This window comes from Schistosoma mansoni, chromosome W (assembly GCF_000237925.1).
Source record: "Schistosoma mansoni strain Puerto Rico chromosome W, complete genome".
NCBI lineage: Eukaryota > Metazoa > Platyhelminthes > Trematoda > Strigeidida > Schistosomatidae > Schistosoma > Schistosoma mansoni.
In genome coordinates this window covers 9,974,948-9,999,546 of record NC_031502.1, presented here as the reverse complement: position 1 = coordinate 9,999,546, position 24,599 = coordinate 9,974,948, and the positions used below count along the sequence as shown (strand labels likewise).

The window sequence follows — 24,599 nt, the reverse complement described above, 5'->3', positions numbered from 1 at the left end:
ATCTTTTGCAGAATGTCATTTTTTGATGAATCATATCAATAACCTCTAGAAAGAGGATTGGATACATTTAACTACTCCTATATGATTCATAAATATGGTATTTATCTAAATTGGATTAAATGTTTGATAGACGAAAGAGAAATGATCTACTTAATACTTTATTTGATCATGGAGGTTAATGGAAGTACTACAGGAGGCTATCATTGGGATTTAGATATATAATGACAACTTTTGTTCGTTAATTATGAGTTAAGTTGATGAAAAAACAAATAAGGAATAAAAAATTCGATTTAATTATTAAAGCAAGACTCTCATCGAAGTTTTACTTAAAACATCTCTGAGACTAATCTCTAGCTTTACAAGTGATAGCGTGTGATCACGTATTTCAGAAAATGACTAATGAATGAAAAGATTTAGGTGTTGTGTCCTCTCAGCTAAATACAAGCAACTACAACACAATTCTAGTCAACAGCTGATCACATTCCAGATCATCAGAACAAGTTGTCAGTGAAGTCTACAAAAGTCTTGATAGGTCACTTTTTGAAACATGTACTAATTGTATGTTTTAGAAAAATAATGAAAGCTTCAAAACTGAACCATTGATCATAGAGAAATATCTCTCAAATCCTCCTCATGAGCTACAAATATTTGTCATTATCTCAAACAAAAAAAAGCAGATAAGATAGATATCCAGGTCCCATAATCTATGTTGTTCATCGGTTACCGAACGGAGCATTCCATTTAATTTACTAAATATTTGAAAATGTCAGTTGGAGGGTTGTAAATCCCTTTTATAGTATATTTTTCATTTCTCCATATTGTCGAACAGAAATCATATCAATAATAGTTGCATATATTATGGGAAAGTACATTGATAATACAAATTACTTATTGTTTTCTAGAATCGACTATTTGTTTATTCCGTAACTATAAGCCATCTAGTATAATACAACTTACCGGAATAATTTTCTATTGTTGTGAAATTTTTAAGTCTCTGATCGATTCACACTACAATTTTTCAATACTATCTGACTATTTCGGCACTAATCATATAGTTAACTTGAAACTGAAATCAAAATATCGCCTTTTCATTTGATCACTGATGATAACTGTAGTTGCTAAAAATGGTTTTTATGAAATCTGTGAATGGCATTTGCAATCCAGGTTTTTGAAAAAAATATTGCCCAGGAATTGGATTTCAAAGGAATGATTGTTGTGGACAGTTAAGGCCCGAATTTCAAAACCATTCCACTAATCTGTCGGTGAGTATTAACCAGTGTCATGTTGTTTAGCCCTTGTATACAAATGAATTCTATTGATGAAGTTACGATCGGACAGCTAGACTTAGTGATCAGACATCTGTATGAGGCTCTAAGGATTACTTAGAGCAACCTAACAACTAGATGAATAATAGGTATTCATTAAATAAATAATGTTCCATAAGCCGTCCACTTATTTTCTTTTTGAATCCAACCGGTGATAAATGAAATAAAGTTGAAAAGTGGCTAGGAGTGGGATTTTAAAAAGCCATTTCGCCCGATTTCGGATTCATTAGTTGAATATACAGGCATCTGTGTTGGTATTCATACTGAAACTCTAACCCAGGATTTTCGGCTTCAAACACACAACATGTTATCTACTGAACTACTGAGTTTAGATAGCCATTAGCTTGTACAACAAGAATTTTTATTCGTTAAGGTCTAAATCTCTCCGTTACTGTTATTAAGGACTGTAACTGATCGGTCTCTTTGGGTAACATCTAGGCAGTCAATTATATATAGATAGATAGCGCTAAAAACTGTCCGTTGTTGAAGTGTATTTTTAGACCTCTATATATTATTACGCAATGTGTAAGTAGTTTGTTTAAAAACAATCTCTTTTTTAAATGACACTTGTTATCTGTTTCGTATAATGATTTTTTGAGTTAAAATGGTAACGACAACAGTAATACAAGGGTAAATTACCATGAAAAGAATGATAAGACATATAGCGGAATTACGAATCCTGAAACAGATTCAAACTTTTTTCAAAGTTCATCAAGAGTGAAACGTAAAAAATGAATGGATTTTTCCCCTTTTATTTAAATGAAATATACAGTCATGATTTATCTTGCTCTCCAGTTCAACAGCATCGTAGATTATCCGACACGCTTTGTTTCGGGAATACAAACGAAATAAATAAATTTGGGAAAAATGATAAGACGAGATCTATGAGTCTGTTTTACTCTAAAGAAGTTAATGAAGAGCCAAATAAAGTATCTGGAGATAACCAATTTCTCAATCGCGATAGAGACACTTCATTTTTTGACAACTGTTCGGAAGCGTTGAGCATGAATTTCTTGAAAAACAACGCTATTGAAGATGCTGTGGATGGGCAGCCTGAAGTCAATCATCAGGACCAATGTGTTAGATGTAGGACATACTTTTAAATGTTTGTGGTGTTTGGTGCCTCCAAAGCCTTTCACATGATTATATGAACGAAGAATATTCTTTTCAATAATTTCTCATCAGGTTCTACAATTATAAATCCAAATTAATAACCCATAAAATTGGCCAGGTTTAAGGCGGAGTACATCTTTAAAAATTGTAATATGTGAATCAAGGGTAGTTTGTCATATAAAATCAAATCAAATCGTTAATGTTGGGATATACTGCCTTAAACTTGGCCAATTTTATGGATTAATAATTTGGATTTATAATTGTAAAACCTGATGAGAAATTATTGAAAAGAATATTCTTCGTTCATATAATTGTGTTTAATTATATTATGGGAATTTTTCAGCCTTTTACATGTTTGACTTTGTTTTCGTATATCAGTAATATCCAGTTAGTTATTCGATGTTGGGTGTTGCCTAAGATGTTGATCATCATTCCTATGTGTGTTATATCTTTCAAATATGTAGATTTTACTGAAATCTACTTTCTGTTTAATTTTAGGTAACACAACAGAGGAAAAACATCAGTCTAGTTCGAAACCAGGTTAGCATCGAATTTATACTCTTTACACGTTATTTTGTCTACCCAACCATATCTGAGTTTGATTTGGTTCTGTATTAATAATAAAGTTAGATTGGTTATTTTTGCTGTTACTTATCTAGTCATAGGTCAGTATTTGTGAATAATACGAAATACACATACGTACTAGTAAAACATATCTTGTTGTGTTTTGTACACCTTTATGTTTTTTTTTTACTTAAAATGTTGTGTTATTTAAAATCAGCTAGTGATAAACTGTTTTTTCTTGTTTATCTAGGGAAACATTTTTGTACAGTCATGATTTGACAATCAATATTTGCTCTAACATGATCAAAATATTTCATTGATCTTTTCGATGCATCGTACTACTAATTATAAATTCACTTAACTAAACAAGCAATCTGTCTACCTGTTATATAGTACATGAAACACCAAATATTTTCATAGTTCTTCGCAAAACGAGATGGTATATATTTGGAAAAAAAGTCATGAAAATAAGTCTAATGATTGTACTCAAATCAAATTGAATGTTATGTTTTCGAGAATAACTCATATTTAGTTTATTATCAAAAAAGACGGTTTATTGGTATATTAAAAAGTCAAATGTGAATTTTTAGACAATCAGTTATGAATTGATAATGGATCAATACGAAAAATTACTCTGTAGCAAAGTTTCTCATACTTACAACCATTGTCTAGAACATTTGAATACACAAATTCTTCTGCTTGATTCGTCCCCTGTTCTTCCTCAAGGTTTGATCTGTTAACTCTACTATATCATTATACTCTAAGCTTATGGTAATGTTAATAACTGAGTTGGAATGTAAAGACGAACTAGTGGACTAAATTAATTCACCCAATAATTTGTGGATTTAGCTAATTTGCCCATAGTACGTGAAATATCTTTTACTAATCTTGCACAAACTAAGAGGTTTGTCATTAATTTGCAGGTTATAAGTGATGAATTCAGTTATTTTGAGAACTATTCCACACTGACACCTTACTTTTACACATTAATCAATGTAAAGACGGGGATGTAGTAACTACAGTCTTCTTTTATCACGTTTAGAATACGTTCCCTCCTAATGAGAGTGACATTTAGTGATTATGTTTTTGAATCAATGGTTTCTTCAGATTTATTATTTATCCATGATCTTGCCTTTATTGAATTCAAAAAAATAATCCCTCGTATACTGAAAATATCCTTATCAGGATTTATTATAAAAATTGATCGAGTATTAATGGATTAGTGTTGTATACACTTGTGTATTCCCTTTAACATTTGAGTACTTTTTACCAGTCCTTAAAAAGGTCAGTGAGAAATAAGAGCTGTTTAAATGATAAACAATTAAATAACTATTAGGATTGACAGTGTTTTCCGTTGTATTGCTGTCTCAAGAAAGTGTATCATGTAGTTATTTTTGGGGTCCATGGTAAATTGTATGTTCTGACGAGGCTTATTAAAGAGTCCAAATCTGTGGATTGCATGCTCCTTACTATTGTAAACAATAAGCGTCTCGCCAACATACATGGAATAGTTAATCATATCATTAACTGCTTGTTTAAGTTCCGTATTTTTAAGGCAAACTAAGAAAATGTCTACTATAATTTGACCTAATAGACTTCCCATTGCTACACCATCAATTCAACGGTATACAGTGTTGGTAAACTGTAATCAAACGTTTTTAGTGCACATAAGTACCAGTCGTTTGAATTCTAACTCCGGTCAAGGTAAGAGTTCAAAATATTGAACAATTATCTCAAAGGTTTCATGAAGTGTTATTTTGTCAGACAACTATGTTAAATCAAAAGAAACCATCGTCTTACCAGGAACATGAATATAACTTTGTTTGACCGCAAACCGAAAGGAATTTCTTAAAGTATATGTTACTAATCGTTGACAGTCTGGTTCTGACTTCTCCGTCAGCCAACGTGCAAATCTGTGATACGGTGAATTTATCACTGAAACGATGAATCTAAGGAGGACGTAATGTTGACGACCATCTTTTAAATTTGTAATCTTATTTCAACTAAGTAAGCCTTACTTATTTTATACTCACTTAGAGTCTATACACCAAGTAATCACTCGTTTCTAACTCTTCGGTCTTTTTTGCTGTAGAGTGTTTTTTCACATGAGCAATGTTTTATTTAGTATCTTAAATTTGTCTCCATCCATCTCTTCAAAACGTCTTTCAACTAAACCCATTTATGTAAGTAATTTCAACCCATTTAATGATTAAGGTCCTTGTTTAAATATCACAGGTTGTAAACGAGTTATGGGAACGCAACGAAATAAAACGAATTCATGTTATTCGGCTCAAATCTTTGTTTTCAATCTATTCAATACTAGATATTTGGATACTTTTGGTGGATGGATTAGTGTTTTACGATAAGAATCTAAGCTTATTTTTTTTATTTCGTTCATGCTGGGATTAGAATAAATGAGATTTTGGTATTCATTTTGATAACGTTGTTTATTTATTGTGTTTTATTTTCATTCATTAGACAAACAATCGAAATCTCTTCATGTAAGTTTAGTCACTTGTTTTAGATGGGTCTATAGTTATAATTATTTTATATCAGCGAATTAAAATAATAAAACAGTAATAAGTCATAGTTTTCTTAAGGTTATTAATAGACTTTCCAAATTATGTATATATATATATATTCTTTATGCCATTACTTATCGTACTTATTTTTGTGTTTAGGGTCACAGTAATAAGTTAATAATAGAACGAGTTATCTTATCAGTTAGTTCCCTTAAAAACTTTAGATCTCTCTATCATACAAAGGATTGATTGTGAAAGAGTTGAGCGGATTTGTAGGTGAATAAACCCCATTCACATCAAGTTTACACTTCAAAACAAAAGTGTATGATAGCATTGGAATATGAGTAAATATAAAGAGCTTGGGTAGCAAATCTCTGTGTGTTGGAAATCGGTTTTTTAAGGCTACTGCTAATAAATTAGGGAATTCATCAAATAACCTTTTATTGAACAAACTATACTGTTGAAGACGCTCGGCTTCGAGATAAATAGACTGGATTCCGCAAGGATCGGTCGTGTACAGACCGAATTGCGACACTAGGGATCATCGTTGAACAATCAGTTGAGTGGAATTAGTCACTACACATCAACTTAATTGACTATGAGAAGGCGTTTGACAGTGCGAACCGGAGAACATTATAGAAACTTCTTCGACACTATGGAGTTCCTGAGAAGATTGTCAACATTATCTGGAACTCATACGACGAACTACAGTGAGAATTGGTGCATGGAGGACAGTTGACAGATGCATTTCCAGCAGGGAGCGGAGTCAGACAAGGCTGTCTACTCCTCCCTTCCTCTTTCTTCTGGTGATTGACTGGATTGTGAAGACTTCAACATCTGACAGGAAGCACGGAATACAATGGACATCTCAGAATCAATTAGATGATTTGGACTTCTCAGATGACCTAGCCCTCCCATCTCATGCACACAAATAAATACAAAATAAAGACAACAAATGTAGCATCAGCCTCTGCATCAACAGGCTTCAACATACACAAAGGAAAAAGCAAGATCCTCAAATACAACACGGAGAACACCAACCCAGTCACACTTGATGGAGAAACTCTGGAAGAGGTGGGAACATTTACGTACCTGGGAAGCATCGTTGATGAACAAGGAGGATCTGATGCAGATGTGAACGCGAGGATTGGCAAAGCAAGGACCGCATTTCTACAATTGAAGAACATATGGGACTCAAAGCAACTGTCAACTAATTTCAAAGTGAGAATCTTCAATACGAATGTCAAGACAGTCCTACTGTACGGAGCTGAAACGTAGAGAACTGCTACAACCATCGTCCAGAAGGTACAAGTATTTATAAACAGTTGTTTATGCAAAATACTCAACATTCACTGGTCGGATAATATCAGCAACAGCGTTTTATAGGAGAGGACAAACCAGCTTCGAGCTGAAGAGGAAATTAGGAAAAGACGTTGGAAGTGGAAGGTCAAAGAATACATTACGCTGGTAAATAGAAGCAGATATGAAAAAGATGAATAACAACTGAAAAAGTTTGCTCAGGACAAGGTTGGATGGCGAATGCTGATGTGCAGCCAACGCTCCTCAACGAGTGGTAATAGGCGTAAGTAAGTAAGTTTACTGTTGAACTTACGCGACCTTGAGCTGACCTTGAAATTTGTATTCCTTTAATAAATATCCCTAAAATAAGTAGGTTCCAACACGAATTTACAGTGAAGATTTGGTAAAACCAGAAGCTGTACCCAGGATACACGTTAGAGATAGATGTTTAGTGGTTCTTTAGAAGGGCTAAATTTTGAATGGATTCAAAGAGTCTTTGTTGAGCATGTTCCTCCGAATCACTGTTCATAAGCTTCAATCATAAAATTAGATATTTTGTTGGGATCATTTAGGAATATATTGAGTAGAATTTACAGAATATATTCGTCGGGTTAAAAAAAGAACATTGAACTTTAAAATATGGAACAATCGTATAGGATTTTTTCTTGATAAAATCGTGGAAAATATTTTGTGAATTTCTGTGACTTGGTATTCCATCAACACATGTTTTACATCTGAACTCAAATTAATCTGTCACAATAAGCCGCTTTTTCAAATTATGTAAGAAACCATGTTGATGGATTTGAATTTGTTTAAAGTCAACATATGCAACTTCTGATTCTTAAGTGTCTTTAGATAGATTCGCTATACGATCTTAATTGTCCTCATAACTTTTGCGTAGGTCAAGTTTGATAAAGTCATCACAAAATAACGCACAATCCACTACTAAAAATAATCTAAGGCAAATAAATATATTATTTGAAAGTTTAGAGAGAAGTGAAATATTTAAGTAGTATATGGTAAAAACGGAACAAGAAGGAGGTTGGATTCGGAAATTCCGATAAAAATATTTTCTCTGAAATTAGATATCAAATTAAAATCTCCCTTTGATAACTCATTTTACCTGGTTAGATTGGCAGTTATTGCTTTTATTACTCCCAATATAATTACATTATTGTAACTTGACTAGCTAACCATACAGTATTTTTATATTATAACCTTAAAACTTGAAGAATTCCCAGTCATTGGTTGATAGTGGTTATGTTCCACAAAGAACTCATTCATGGATTGACGATGAAACTGGTCCAACAGTTGATAAACATCACGTATGTCTGTTATTTTTTGTTGAATACTTTTGTAGACGTATAAAATCATCTAAATATATCGATCGGATTTTGCATGTTATTTTGTTGTAATAAGTCATTGTTACCTGGTTCCTTATTTCTTGAATAGTATGTAACTAAAATATCCGTTGTTGTTAAAAGTAACCAAAGTAACTGAATGCTCAAGAAATCCTGTTCATTATTTAGAATATAGCTTCATTTTTTATCAAGCAAAAGAAAACTTAAGCATCTCCCCACTATTCTTACACTTACTGTGGTGTGTGCTACTGATGTCGACAAATATAGGTAGTATGTATCATCAGTCGAGAGTGAAACGCCTGGCGGCAGAAGGTTAGGAAGACCGAAGAGAAGAGAGCAAGAAAAGATAATGATTGGTGTGAAGACGAAGGGACAATCGTGTCTGAGACAATCGATTGACATTTTGCAAACGAAGTATTTACTGCATGATCCTCAGATTTTATTACGAGATTTTGTAATTTTGTGTTCAAATACATTTGATTGTTCTCACTTGTATGTTCACGTTCACTACACTGCTACTGATGGTAATAACTTCTTAAAGACAATTTTCGTTTCAAATGATATCAACTAAACGACCCTATCTCAACTACAACATAGTGGTTCTTCCTCTTAAAGTTTATGTGAGTTTCCCAAGCAGCATATAACTCTGAAAAATAACCGTAGAATTCGAATACATTAAATTGATTATTGAGTTTTTTTGTCAAATATGGATATCTAAAATGATCCAGAGTTTGTTTTACAAAGATTATCTGGTTTACTTATTCGAACCTGGTATCCCCTCTTGGGACACTGAATTCTAGACAGGGATTGCCAAACAACACTATAATGAACTCTCCTTTCCACTTGCTGCTAAGTTCTGTTCATGGTGTTGGTGTCTTCTTCCACTTCCCTGCACCATGTGTTCTTTGATCAGCCTCCTCTAGTATGAGTTTCAGAATTCTGAACCAGTGCTTGTGATAAAGTTTAGTAGTTTCCGTAAAGTGTGTCATATCCATCTCCAGCATCTAATTTCCTCCTCACCTGATAGATTTTTTTTCTCCGTCAAACTAGATTTTTATTTATGTTGTCTGACCAGTGGATCTAGGGTATCTTGTGTAGAGAACTGTTTATAAGTACCTGTGCTTTTTGTCAATTGTTGTAGTAGTTCTCCGGATTCCAGCTTCATATTATAGAACAGTTTAACATTAGTTTTGAACATCCTGACTATGGTCTTCTGTTACAGTTATTTTGAGTTCCGGATATTTTTTAATTGTATGAATTCTTCCCTTGCTTTGCTAATTAGTACCATGACTTTTGCACCATGTCTTCCTTGGTAATCAATGATGTTACCCAGGCAAGTAAGTGCTTCGATCTCTTCCGAAATTTTTTTATCGAGAGCGATTTGTTTGGTGTTCAGTATTGTTCTTCATGAAACTGCTCTTTCACCTGTGTACGTTGAGATCTACTTCGTCTGCATTGGTTAATGTGTATGTGATAGAATGATCAAGTCATTTATAAAATCCGAACATCCAGCTGCCTTCAAATTATCGACTGAATTCCGTGTTTTCCTGAGATGGGGTCCTCATAACCCAGTCAACAGTTAGCAGGAAGAAAAAAAAAGACGTGTGTAAGCAGCCATGTCCGACACCAGTCTTCACTCTGAATGCTTTCGTGAGTTATACTTCAACCACCACGACCTTGCAGTACAGACCATTATTAAAGTTCCGCATGAACGCGACGATATTCCTAAGTATTAAATGATACCGACGAAGGTTCCACAGGGTTTTCTAGTGAGCGCTGCCGAATGCTTACTTATAGTGGCGAGTTCAATTCAATTGGCTGTTCAGAAAAGATCAGCGGTGTAGCGATTTGGTTGGTACATGATTTGTTCTTACGAATTCCAGATTGTTAATATCAATGTTGGACACCTACAGAATCTTTCATTCGGTTTTTTAATACTCTGTTAAAAACTGCCTGATACTAATGGTAGTATGATCCCTCTGTATTTGCCGTAATTACTGAAGTCTCCCTTCATTGGTACGTCGATTATTTATTCTTCTTTTCAGTTCTTTAGTACTCATTCCTTCTCCTTAATCTTTCTGAAGAGAACGTGTAACATCTTGGCAACTGCCTTTGTATCTGGATTCGACACTTCAGTCGGTATGCCATCTGGTTTATCACTCTTAATTTACCTGATGGCTATGCTGATTTTCTTTATTGTTGGTGAGGTACGATTAATAGATAGATCTGTATTTACTGCTTTCATATCCGTTGGTTTCAGTCGGGTGGACCTATTCAAAAGCTCTTCAAAGTGTCCCACCCACTTGCTCCGTTGCTCTTGAACCTCAGTGATTAGTTAACATTGTTCGTTCCTGACTGGTTGTTATTTTCTACTTTATTTTCCTGAAAGCTTCTTGGTAATTGCTATTTCCTTTTCTTATAGCTTTTTGTTCAGTAGTTGTCAGATTTTCTACAGATTTGCACTTGTCAGATCTAATGCTTTTTATCCCTTTGTTTGCTTCTGTAAATTAGGCCCGTGCCATGGTTTTCTCTACTCACGCTCAGTTATTAATAACTGTCATTTTCTCTTTTTTTTCTTCTTTGAACCCTATCCTCGCTGTCGACAGAGATATGTTCTTTATGCTAGTACTTGTCAGGGTGCCTCCTGGGATTTTGAAGTTGTTATTTCTGTAATTCCTTTCTAGTTGCTTCCCATAGTGGTTTCATCTTCTTCTATTAGACATTATAAGGTTTGGAATTTGTTGATGCGAGCTATGTTGCATCTGCTGATTTCGTTAGCGTTTCGAAGGGAGGCTGTTTCAAACTTTAATATCACTGGTTATCCAATTGTTCAAAGCTTCATTAGTTACCTTTTTAACGTCCAGTTGGTTGACTGTCTTAAATTATATCATCTTTCCCTGTTATTAGGCTTTTCATAAACCTCCTGAAGTTCTACTGAAACAGATGTGATAAATCTGGTTCTATATAGTTCGGTCCGGTTATACCCATATAGCTTCATGTATGTGTTTGTAGGGGAGAACGATAACACATATAACCATGTTGTGTAAAGTGATTGGGCTTACCAGTTTCTCATTGTTCCCATTCCTTTCTCCCAGTCCATTTTGCTACATGATGTCTTCGTACCCAGCGTTGGTCATCCCGACCTTGATGTTCAGATCTCACATAAGGATGGTTAAATATTTTCCTAGGCACTTCTCTAGGATATACCAAAACCTCTTATAAAACTGGTCTTTTTAATATTCACCTACATCATTACTAGATTCATATATGGATTTTTTGCTCTGGGTGTCAGATGTAACATCGACCTCATGGATTCTGAAGACTTTCGGATTTCACTATGAGGTGTCATAGCTCTTCTATATAAAAACCCTTCAACTTTCAGAGCGGTGTTCAAATGAACTCATTTGTTCATTTTCTTTAGCGTATTTTAGTTATTTTTTACGAGGTGAAGTTGTTAACTGAACGCTCAACCCTCCTCCTTTACATAAGTTTGAGACCAACAGTTACTTCAGAAGTCTCCAGACTGTGTTACAACATAATCTACAATTAGTTTATTCACTCATTTTAGCCCATTATGTTAGTATGAAAAGTCAACTAAATTGATGATCAAGACATACTTAAATTGTGACCAAAATCGATTGCTGATTGAACTGATTTTATAGTCACAGAGCAAATGAGCGTCTTTTAAAATGCATCAATCTACTAGCTTCTATTTTCCCAGAAATAAGTAATTCCCTAACAATAGAATATAAAGGTGTTTCAGCTTGGAAGCAAAGATAAAAATATTATTTCCTGACAGACAGTAGCAATTTTTATATTTTCTGCATTTCATGATTATATGTATGTGATATAATGAACATGAGAATATTAACAATAATTAAGAACCGTATTCTTTTTACAGTCATCCACTCCACAGTTGCATCAAATAAGTATGTCCAAAGAAAGTAATCTTCATAAGCAGAATCCTGGGTTCAGTTCATCAGAATGTTACAGTCCATCTCTACCATCATTAACAGAGAAGAAATTCAACTCCTCTTATACAGATTTGACACCTAGTAAAATACCTATAACACACCAAAAACATTTGGATTCTGAAACTGGAAGCCGCTCAAATTTAAGTGTAGCTAGTGGGGTAAGTAAACAGTCCACATCTATTAGAAGCATTAAAAATTTTGGTTAGTTTTTTGACCGGAAAGAAATTATGAATCACCATCAGTAATCACGCTATTTGAAGAAAGGTGATGTTTATTTGATAGTTGAACTTTTAATCTTATGTGCAGTGAATTTCATTGATATCTGTTGATTTACGATACGTATGATCTTTGGAAAATTGAATGTGATACTGCCTTAACTCAACCAGTTGTGGCAAAACTTTTGGTACAAAGAACAATAAAACTGAAATAAAAAACTAGTTACAGACTTTGATCAACCCCTCTCACACGTTTTTATGCACCGTTTTTACTCAGTAGTGAAGGTTATTAGGTCGAGCTTCATGTTGAGTCAGCTATCGGTCTTCTGTAGAAAATAATTGAAGCTATGGACCTATAACGTCTGTTGAAACTGACTTTACAAATAAATTTGTAACTCTTGTTTAGTGGTTGTCATTTATATTCTTGTACCATTTTGTTTATTACATTATCCCCCTATAGCACTCCAAGCTAATAGTTAATTCTTATTTTTCCGTTAGCAGTTTTGTATGACACAAATTTTTATCCGACCATCGAAACTATGTCTTGCTTAATTTTGAAATCTACATTGATTCTTTCCTACCTAACGATTTATTATGAAGAAAAAGACGTTTAATGCGTGTTCCCCATTCGTAGCTGTGGAGAGAACCATAGTTATTACTGTTCATAACAAAACTTTGTTAGAAGCATTTTTCCTTGTACTAGACCAGTGAAATCTGCATGAGCTCTCTCAGGGACTATCAGGCTGAGGCCGCTACTGCGTTTCTTATTTCGAAGGGTTTTTAGCAACTTGCAGACAAGATAAACGGTTACGGCACTTGTTTTCGATATCTCTGTCTATTGAGAGCCAATAGGCGTAATTTCTAGCCAATGACTTCATCTTATTGATCCCAGGGTGACCACTGTGTAATTGCTTGAGAATCTTGTGGCCCAGTAATTTTGGAATACCAATTCGATCACCCAATACAATGCGTGAGTTGACAATCATCAATGAGTCACGTCTACGAAAGTATTAAAAAATTCTTCTTCAAAGCGATGGTTCGGAGATTTAGTAAAAAGATAACTCCATGCCTACAGCATGAACGTATAATGGCCGGCCATTGTTTTTAGCCATGGAAGTATTGCGTTTCAAATTTACCAATCCCCGGCATTCCGTGGTTGCTCTTTGTGGTGCTATGTTCGGGGATTATTCAATTTCACTCAAAATCCTGGTCCTAATATCCGTGTCTTCAAGAGATTGGAGACTTCATACAAACACAGGATATTTAAACTGATCTTTCGTCATTGCTGATAGTTTAGACTGCTCGCATTCGCAATTATATAAACCTTCATGTTTTACCCAGTCATCATCATCGACTATTGTTATCTTGAGACACAGATAACAGATATTATACAAAGATGACTTTTTAGTAATGATTTGCGACAGGTTGTCAATCTCCCGGGTCCTTTGGATGGATGAAATTACTGTAAAATTTGTGTTCAACCGTTACAAGTTTTCTCAGGACTATTCTGATATTGGAGGTTTCATCTGATAGATTCATCTTATATTTGAAGAGATCGGCAATACCAAACTGTTTGTATTTGATGATATGTCAAAAGGAAGAGAAGTTAAATTCTCTGCAGGTTAGACTGAGCTTCAATTGGAAATACCAAATACACTATTTACAGTTATTAATAGATATTTTGTTTCATTCAGGAACTGTACCGGTGATATGGATATTTGACTTAAACGTATTTTACGAATGTATAGTCTGGAAATGGGTAATTTATTATCGTTTATCTCCATTTCAGTCAAATAACTTGATAATTGGAATATTTTATTGATAGATACACATCTTTTTGTTTTTGTAATTAGATTTTTCTTTTAACGGATACCGTTAAGAAATGTACTACATAGGCTTTAGATTTAACCTTGTTATACTTGTGGGACGTTTAAAGACAGATAATTGTTGTAAGAAACGCCTGATTGTAAAACACCGAAATCAAGGGAGAAAGTAGCTTGGACTTCAGAAGATGATTTTTTTACTATCGTTACAAAATACACGCTTATAAATAATAATATTAGTATCTTGATATATACAAAGTTGAACGTTCGATAAGTTTAGTTTAACTCCAATAGTTATATAGGATACGCTTGGTTTCATTAATCAACTTAAACAGCCCAAGTAGAACAGCGTCTGTGGAATAAAATAAAATTATTTCATTTCACCAATTTTCCAGCAGTTGTATCCTAACTCAATAAAGGAGGTATTACGCATAGGGTAAAAATAAACACACTTTATATATGACAGTTTAGTATTTTGAGTTTATTTTTTACAATAATAACACAAAACAATAAAGAATGTTTATATAATAAAATACAATCAGAATAAACGTACATATTTCTTTGGACAGTTTGTAAAGATTTTATTAGATATCAAAACTAATTCTCATCAAGGACTGAAGGTAGTCCTTTTCCACTTGACATTTATCAATTTATTTCATCTCATGCAAAATACTGATGAGCATAAAATGTTCCCCTCTTTTAATTATGATCTTTTTCAAGCTCATAAACTTTAAATTATTTGAACCTAATTTAAAAACGGCCTAAACAGTTTGTTTGGATCACAATCATTTGGGTTTATGTTTTATGTATTTATCTATTCTAGGATAATGTGACATTACTACGGTTATTATTACTAACAATAAATAAAGTTATGGTTTTCTAAAGTTTTTCATTACTTAATTTAGAAACATTTTTAGTTAGATGTCGCTTTTTAAACCTTAAAGTTATAACATGTAGACTGCACTGTATTATGTACATTGTCACTTTTTAAGTGATTCATTCATCTAAGTAGTTAGTCATCTTCGCTTTTGAATTAATCTACCTATTTTAACTTAAATATCAATGCTGAAACATATCTATCTCATCCATCACATATTATGTTTTTGATCAATAAGAAAATCTATCTAAATCTCTCCTCTTAAAAAGCCTAATACCAAAGAGCAATATAACTACAAGACTATTCATATTTTGAACTGAAAATATTTAACGTATCACAAAAAACTAGTGTACTCTCCCAACTCTCTACTTTATGAAATTCGATTTGATAATTTCACTGCAAAACACTTCATTATGCAGAGTATCTGTTTGATCGTTGAAGTCGAAGCATCCAAAGCCCCAGAGAAATATGAAATATTGAATAAATTTGAGTCTTGTATCAGAATTTTTCTCATAATTTCATATAAACTTTGTGTAAATGTAAACCATTATACTCACATGAATATATATATTCGTCTATTCAACTTGTATTTTCATCTGAATACAATGTGATAGTAAAAATAAATACTTCTTTATTCTTAAAACTTGTTTTTACTTGATACCATGACTGAACATGTTTCTTTTTGACAGGATCTCTTAATATTTGTTTTTTTTTTCTCATCCAGTAGGTTTCTTTTTTATTTTTGTAATTTGGTGAATCTACTTGTTTATTCAACTCAATGATCTAGAAACGTTTTGAAAGAACTTTTGAGTTTTTTCGTGACAATTTTATAGGCTAAGAATCTAATTTAACGAGTAACAAATAAAGAGAAAGGCATAGAAAAATATAGTTAAATGGAAAATCCATGTGTCCGTATATATAAAACGTACAAACGAATCATTGTAATCCCATGTTATTTTTCTTATGATGATAGCAAATAAATTAACTCTATCTTTCATATGTAGTTTAATCCTACAAAAATGTTGATTTCATTTAGGGTTTTCGATAAAAACTCGATTCAAGTTGTTTCTAAAAAAATGTCTGCCTATTTATAGTTGTCTCGTTTCTATCCCGCTACCTTCGAAGAATGAATTCACTTTTTCCAAAATTTTTTCCAATGCTCCCAAAAATGAATATATCCTCTTGTTTATGTCAAGAGAGACTTGGAAATTTGACTGAATAACCCTGTGATTTCTCTAAAATCGAGAATATTTTTGAGGAATCATCAGTCAGTCAGTCGAACTCAACATAGAATCTGGTACCTGAGTTCAAGTTGCCACACTTCATTAACACATAGAGGTGAATTTGTTGAGCCAAATTCCAGAGCGGTAAAGATAGTAACAGCATTAAGGGTAATAAAAAAGACTAAGTACTGAAGATATGATGTAAGAAGGTATAAATCGAGGAACTAAGAAGAATTTAAGGACTAAGAATGCAAAGAGTGGAAGCGCTTACTCCGTGTCATTCAGAATCTCTAACTATTGGTTACTATAATCACACGTATCCCAGCCAGGTAGTCTACGCCAGGGATTCCTCGGAATTGGGAAACTCAACTACGTATAGCTGACAGGTGGAATTTTTTGAATTCCTCCAACCACTCTAGACTTACTACTCATACAGCTAGGAAATGCCATCTAAAACCTGACCCCTTAAATTTGTGGACTGTATACCAATATATACAGGCGAAGGGTAGGGACCAATCAACAATTGAACTATACCCACGTTGGAAACCCGCCCACACATATATAGTTTTGCTTAAAAAATTATTGGTTTTACATGTCCACCAAGTATAAAACAGTAGTTGTCTCGATACGATGTTCGTTTTTTAAAATAAATGAGCTGAATGAATAAAGTTCTTTTAATAATGATAATATCAATAAATTACTGACCATGTTAATCTCTCGGAAATTTCACTCCTTTCCATCCGAAACCCCATTTAGATGTGAACTGAAATATTCGTTTATCTAGAAATTTTACCACTGGGAGTCCTCTTTAGCATCCTATGACCAATCAGTCAATCTACCTGAGTATTTTCCTAGACTTAAAAATTAAGCAAATAGCAAATCGAGCATCTCCTAAGGCAGTTACATTAGAAGAACTCGAAAAGTCACCCTGCCTTGGATTGTGAACATGTTTTAAAAGGCTTTCACAGGCTGTAGCTGCCACCTTAATGTGCTGGTCACCCTTCAATACCATGATGGCTCAGTCGAGAAATTATGACTGGAACCCTAGTTCCCTGATATTTTACGATTGAAGGTAGATCAGCTGGAGAACGATAAGACTGAAACTTAAGATCCAATGACAAATCGTACTGTTTAATATGCTAAATTGTGATGGCAAGAAGGTGTCTCCTTCAAAAAACCGTCATCTTCAGTGATACTGTACTCCAACAACTGAGTGAGGAGATAAGGAAAGGTTGAATCTGTGTCACACTTCTCCTTGCTAAAAAAATTTCCATCTCCATTGTTAAGGCCTTAAAAGTACGGAGCTAAGCCATTTGAAACTGTTCTGAAAAGACTATGTGCGTCCGGCAGGACAAACCCATAGATCTTCAAGGATGGTGGTCCGGCTTTAGCAGCTAGAATAATAGAGATATTAGCTAGACTCTGGGAACTAAACGTAATTCTATTTGACAGGCCTTGATCATTGATATTCCCAGTTTATAGGTAAGGAGAAAACTCCTCCTGTGACCACCACAGAAGAATTCACTGACTATTATAGAGTTTAAACCATTAGCTTCGATAGCTATTCGGCCCTTAACTAGAACTAATGACGGTAAAACCCTAGAAGGATGTAACAGGAAGCTTAACCAAGATTTGGCATCTGTCCATGAAATCATTGATTTTAAGATTAGGAGTGTAGATAGATACGGACTACTTTGTTCAAGACTGTGCTATTATCGTAACCAGTAGTTGAAGCCTTCAGTGACATGACTAAGAATCTTCTGGAATAACGCAGATCCATTCATTCTTTGTCATCCTTTAGACCCCGAATCCCAAAATCTAACCTTTCTTCTTCCTTCTATCCCTAATCCTTTCTGTCACAACAATAACCATTAATGATACCGCTAGTACTTCTTCTACTCTGATAGTTGTCTTTATAATTTCATCTTGTTGTGCAGGAACGGTGTGGTAACCCGAGTTGATGTACACATGTGGGAGATCCCACAATAGGGTATGAATGACTGATTTATTTATACTTGAGAACAGATTGGACATCAACGTCAGATTTTTTGTACGAAATAATCCTATTTAGGTAATTTCAGTATGCTGATTAATCTATATTTCATTTCCTTTAGTACTCAATGTCGACTGGGAATACAGATTTAGTTTATTCAACATCATATCTGAAGAAGTGAACCAGATATATTCAGAGTGTAGCTGACGTTTTAGAATACTAGATTATATCGTTCGTGTAATCGGTTAAATCCTTACTGGGTTCTTTGATTTACAATAGTATCAACTGTTTTTATTCATTATCTGTAGCCTCTGTAGTTCAGCCTCAATAAAAGTCCTCACCAAAACAAAATATCACAATGACCTAGGAAGATTTAATGGAATGAAGAGTTTTTCTCAAAAGTTAGAAAGCTCAAAAACCTTAGCAATTTGTGGTCCAGAGAGGAGGATTCGGGCCATTAAACGTCTCTGTAAAGATATCAGGTAAAGGCTAAGGCTGTAAGAATTTAAACTAAGTGTTAAGATTTAAAACACGAAATTGCAGAATTACTCAACTGATCGGTAGGTTGTTTTACTGTTTCATTCGGTTATCAAATGGCTGAGAGATGGGTTTTTGAAATAACTTGGAAATAAAATTATACAAAGTACAATTATTTTTCATTTAAACTCATCTAGCTGAACAGATATTTACCAGCTATATTCTTGGTGAAATCTTTAAAAGTTTTATGATGAATTATTTATACTTATACCATTAGTCTTAGGAGTTTTCAAACCAATAAATGACGTAGAAAGTGATTAATATAAATGCGAACGTTAGTGCAATTGTCAGTACTTGGTAATTTTCTTAAACAGGTAATTTTGATATCTTATTATATATGTTCCATAATATTCTTGGTTGGTCTGTATTTAGTTTAAATTCAATGAACAAATAAAGCATGTTCATTTTTTTAAAAAGTTTAGATAGATTTCACTGCCTAGATCTTATATAAGTTATACTACTTCCAAACTCTCTCAAAGGATACTATAATTCATCTAAAAAAGGCTTTCATTTTCTATTGTATCAGTAAAGTGCAAGGATTGTTTGCATTCCGTTGATATGACTTCTGAAATATCATCTTGAGCATTTTATCAACGTTTTTTGTGTTTAACTCATTATGTCATGAGCTTCTTCTATGCTTAAAAATTCTATCTAATTAATGGATTTATTTCAACTGATTCAGGCCATTAAACTGAAGTTATCCTTCAACCTAAGTTTACGAAGACATAAGATCCATCTTTTCACAAAATAATGCATTTGAACCTTCTGCCTTTTAACCTGTTTTCATTTTCAATGTGTTACGATCATATTTTAATCTTTATTTTATGACTTTCTTTAATCTGTATGTTTTAGGTATATCCTGATAACACACAAAATCCCACAAAACTTAACTCAGTTAAAGTTTTAAATGTTCAAGACCGAAGAAAAAGCAGTTCTCTGAATGAATCCGACTTTATTCGTGTGCATAATTATGAAGCTACATCTCTATCAAGGGTAAATGAAACCGATGCCAATAAGGCTTGTGCAAAGGGTCTTAGTCCAGCACAGAGTTTTAGGTCGCTGTTTCACGTCGGGCTAAATAAAAATCATGTAAACAATAATAGTATTTTATGACCCATTTTCATGTCTGCCATATCACACGAGTGGGTTGTGTAAACTATTCTAAATTGGAATATATATATATATATATATATATATATATATATATATATACGCCTGTACTGTATATCGTGTATCGTTTAAAGATGTAGTACGTTTTCGTTTGTAGCTTGCAGTATTCATGTGTGCTTTTTTCGGTACGATTTTTAAATTTGGTGGATTTTCGAACATTTTATCTTTGAATTTTTTTCCACTGAAGATTTGTTTTATTCTTGCCTGTTGTTTGCTGTACGATTGTTTATGCTTGAAACATTACTGTTGTTTGTTGAAGAGTCAAAGCTTTTCTTTAATAGAACGAGATTTGATGTGTAGGTTGTCTTGATAATTCATCTCTGGACTTTCTTTTACCGATAGTTTTCTTTTTCTGACTGAACTGTATTGAGAACACTCAAAAAAATCAAGACTGACCAATCATATTTATTGATCTCATTATTAAATTTTATGAAAATTTCGAAAGTAGACCTTGTTATTTCTGTGTATAGACTGGATAAACTATTATAATGTTCGACTTAACCAAGGTTCATGGCTAATCATACTCATTCATTAAGCATGTAGAAAGCGCTCATATATATTTTTTTCATGAATTTAATGCTAGTAAAACATTAGTACAAACTGATTATTCATGCTTCCATGGAGAATTTATTTTTAATTGCCATGCTTCGTGATGTGATGACTGAGGAAAATTACTGTACATTATTAATTATAATTTTATAAGAGTACATGATAAACTAATCAAACTGCTAGAGTTTTATTCGTTCTGATTTTTTCGGTAGATATATTAGCCAGTAGTTTGTATTAGTTATTTCGCAATATGTCTGAAATGTTTCTGTGCCCAACGTTAATTTGTTTATAAGACTATATGTTAATTGTTTTTTTCTTTGTTATGAACAGTTTACTCTGTTTTATAGAGGTGAAGATAAAATGTATTTCAGTTTTACAAATCGAATTACTTTTAAAATTTAATGAAAATAAGCCTCTTGAACCATAAGTATTGTGTGGTGAAATTCAGCATTAATGATAATGAACTACTGGTTCTGGTGTGTGCGTGTGTGTGTAACTGTAATATGCATCATTGTCGTGTGATTACAAGAAAACATTAGTAGATAGTCTATATCTGTTACATGTTGTACTGTTTAAAAAGGTTTCCAAGAGTTTTACTTTACCCTTATGATGGTACTTCATTTGTATAATCTATTTTTTATTATAATTGAATTATTTCTTGAATTCTGAAGAAATATGATTATTCATTTGAATAAAATGATATTTTTAAGTGTGTATTTCGAAGAGGCCAGTACATGTTGACTGATTACAGCTGAAATCGGTTGAGCGTTCTCTGTTGTTACTCTAAAGTTTTGAGTGTGTGATTATTCATACTGTTTTCAACATTCAATAAAAGTGAAATATCTACCGTTTTCAAGCATTTTTCCGTTTATTTAGTGGTTGAGTGAACCATATAAGAGCTTGATATTCACTAAGGATTTCATTTCAAATATCGAAAGTTATCTGTTTATCTTCTGTGAATATGTCACTGTATCATATCTTTACTTTCTGGATGAAAAAGCAAATAAAGTGGGATTTAGACCCTAAAATAGAATCCTCTGTGAGATTTATGGTGTTATATGCAGCACTCACTAAGTGAACGGAAAAAAAGCCTGAATATGCTTGATATCCCACATATATCGAATATTGAAAAATTGATGCACTACAAATTCACTGACACGTATTCTATCACAAGTTTTAACTTTGGATACTTTTAAATTGGAAAGACTCGAATTGATCACTGCTTTTCATGTCTAAATGAAGCAGAAAAAATATTGAATATTCAACACTTTCCATGAAGTATAAACAAGATTTTTCTCATGAAAAGTTGTAATAATGCGACTGCAAACAAGAACAGATCAAAATCGTTTAACTTAGATGTTAACCCTGAAATATATTTCATGTTTCTATAATATCTTATTATGAAAGAAACAATGTAAATCAACTGTTTGAAAACAATAGAAAGGAAAATAAGTATTTTGAATTAAGCATGAATAAAATAGATTTGCCTATTTGTACGAAAATCAGTAGATAGCCTTCATTCTCTGTGTATAAATAAATATATAGTTCTCACATACTCCATTCAAATTGTCAAGTGATTAGCAAGTATACTTTTTAGTAAAGTGAATTTCTTATTGTTAACTGAATGATAAGAATTTTATGGTTTGGATTTTATTACTAACCAGTAAGTAGATATAATGTTAACTCTAATCCAACCGGTATGACAACTTAATTCATTTAACTACATGTTTAAAAGTGGGTAAACAAATCTCCAGCATGATTTCATTTAATTGCCTGAAAAGTCTAAATTACTCTATTATTAAACTTTATCATTAAAAACCACCTCAGGATATTTCATGTTCGATTGTAGCACGTGATGTGATCCTTCAAGTTATTGGTTACTGTGAAGAGAAATTTTGAAATTCCTTTGAAATTCAGCGTAAAAACTACGCTCCTCAGACCTCTGGAGTTGGTTTACTTTTTTGCATGGTACTATTTGGTGATATTTTTTATTCTAGGCTTTAACCACTTAATTCTCATTCATACCAATAATGAGCAAGTGGATAAACTATTATTCAAAAATTTCATAATATTTACTTTCTGTGTTGCTAAAACTTTTTCATATGTTGTTTCTCAAAATAAGGCCAGTCATGCATCCTCCCTAAGTGTATACAGTGAACGCGAATCATGTTACGCGCATGGCATTCAGATATCTGGAGAGATGCTTATGGCTGTGATATACGATGATGCATATAATACACTAAGAATCAGTATCAAACAAGCACGTAACCTAGCGATAGCAGACAGAAAACGCAACATAACCAATCCGTAAGTTTAAATTTCCTCCCAGTAATTGATGACCGGGAATTTTTCATGCTATATTTTCCCTAATATTTGTATTTATTAGGCATATTAATTTGAAACCGATTGACCACTAAGTAGAGACTTTTGTCCTGTTTGTCAAATTCGTAGTACAAGTTGAATGCTTTCAACCAAGTCACAATTGGGTCACTAGTCTACATGACTTGATATCACATGCACTGTGTGTTGATGACTGTAACAGCTCAGCAGTAAAATCAATACCTGACTCTAGCTGACGCGAATAGAAATCCCGCTTGGATCTTGATTTTTGTCAAGATCGTAGATTAGCCTTGATAACAGGTGCTGAACAGTATGAGGCCTGGATCTAGAACTGCATGTACACTGCCCCCAACGATTTGGAATCAGAATTATCTTGCAGTTGGATAATATAAATCATGATTAAATACTAGATAAATGAGCCCCGAGAGTCACGATACACATAATCAGTGACTATTAGTGGTTAATTTTGTTTACCTAAAGTTGGCAAATCTATTTTCAGCTACAATTTTTTAAATCTGCCGAAAAGGTTAATTCTTGTTGGGGAACAGAGTTTTACTTACTGTAGTCGGACTTCAAAAACAGTTTTTGAACTATAGTTTATTTCTTTTAGATATGCTTTAAGATGAAGTGGGAGTATACGTACTTTCTACGATTAAACATAAAAGACAGGAATTTTTATGTTTCAGAACTGTGTTACATATTAGTGAATGATCTGAGTGATTAGAATTTACTTATTTTATTTAACAATATTCAGCAGGCAGATCGATGAATAGATTTTTCGATTTTAAAATTTATATCATTACTCGTACACAAAGAACAAGTTCTTGGCACTTCAAGGCTTCTATAACTGGACTCATGAATTTCAAACGTAGTATCTAAAGCATCTTGTTTTTAGGATCTGAAAACCTTTTCGATTGGATTTCAATCTTTTATATTGTAATTATCTCATTTTCAGTCTTTACAAATATTCTCTATCATTTCATACGCGTTTATATAAAATGTTCTCACACCACAAAATTCACAGATGTGAGAATAATATCATTACCGAGCATCTTTCGTTCTTGTCTGTTCAGACAAATGCATGATAGATAAATTTCCACTACGATTGAGGACATGTAACGTCTATTGTAATTGTTTACTTCAACAAAGATTTGTAATCTCATAAGACCACTAATTTACATAGGCTAAAATTTTAAATCTGACAGTGAAATTGTAGCACCGTAACTGTGGATTTCACTGTGGCAGAGAATTCGTCTAATGCGTCACGGTGTCCTTCACCTTTAGAAAAATAAAAATAAATCAACCTCTGAGATCTCTTTAAAGTCATCTATCCCAAGATCCATGGAATTATAAATTGCACAATTGGTTCGAATAGTATGAAGTTGATGAAATTATTCTTTTCGAATGGGTAATATAATTTCCTTTATTATATCATGTCGTGGAAACCGAGAAAGTTCTTTTAATAATTTCTGAATCATCTTCTGGAGTACCCCAAATAGGCAACCATAACTTGTATACAATCAATCCATAAAGAATAGAAGGCGAAGCAATAAGTGAGTAGTTAATTGAGAATAATTCAAGGAAAATATAACACATCTGTAGTTCGTATTACTGACTATTAAGATCATGCCCTCAAATGCCCTGGTATGTCCGAGGGTGTGAATAGTCATCTTCCTTTCTTAAAATGCTCTGACGAGCGTATGCAGCCACTGTC

General features: G+C 33.2%; 3 protein-coding genes across 3 annotated transcripts in view; all 3 read left to right on the top strand.

Moving 5' to 3' along the window:
- Nucleotides 1–2,056: 2,056 nt before the first annotated feature.
- Smp_159480 (hypothetical protein) lies at nt 2,057–2,428 on the top strand (the record flags this gene model as incomplete). Its single annotated transcript, XM_018788482.1, has 1 exon — nt 2,057–2,428. One exon carries the CDS (start codon nt 2,057–2,059, stop codon nt 2,426–2,428), a length of 372 nt encoding a protein of 123 aa, XP_018654020.1.
- Nucleotides 2,429–3,438: 1,010 nt separating this feature from the next.
- On the top strand, nt 3,439–20,675 carry Smp_159470 (hypothetical protein; the record flags this gene model as incomplete). Its single annotated transcript, XM_018788481.1, has 4 exons — nt 3,439–3,441; nt 8,056–8,148; nt 12,086–12,316; nt 19,679–20,675. 4 exons carry the CDS (start codon nt 3,439–3,441, stop codon nt 19,937–19,939), a joined length of 588 nt encoding a protein of 195 aa, XP_018654019.1. The 3' UTR covers nt 19,940–20,675.
- Nucleotides 20,676–22,745: 2,070 nt separating this feature from the next.
- Smp_149780 (synaptotagmin-like protein) overlaps nt 22,746–24,599 on the top strand; it is a gene marked incomplete at both ends in the record, with an annotated part of 6,483 nt that continues 4,629 nt past the window's right edge. The window contains one exon of the mRNA XM_018788480.1: nt 22,746–22,852. Within this exon, the coding sequence (XP_018654018.1) occupies nt 22,746–22,852 (107 nt within the window). The remainder of the gene's footprint in view (nt 22,853–24,599) is intronic.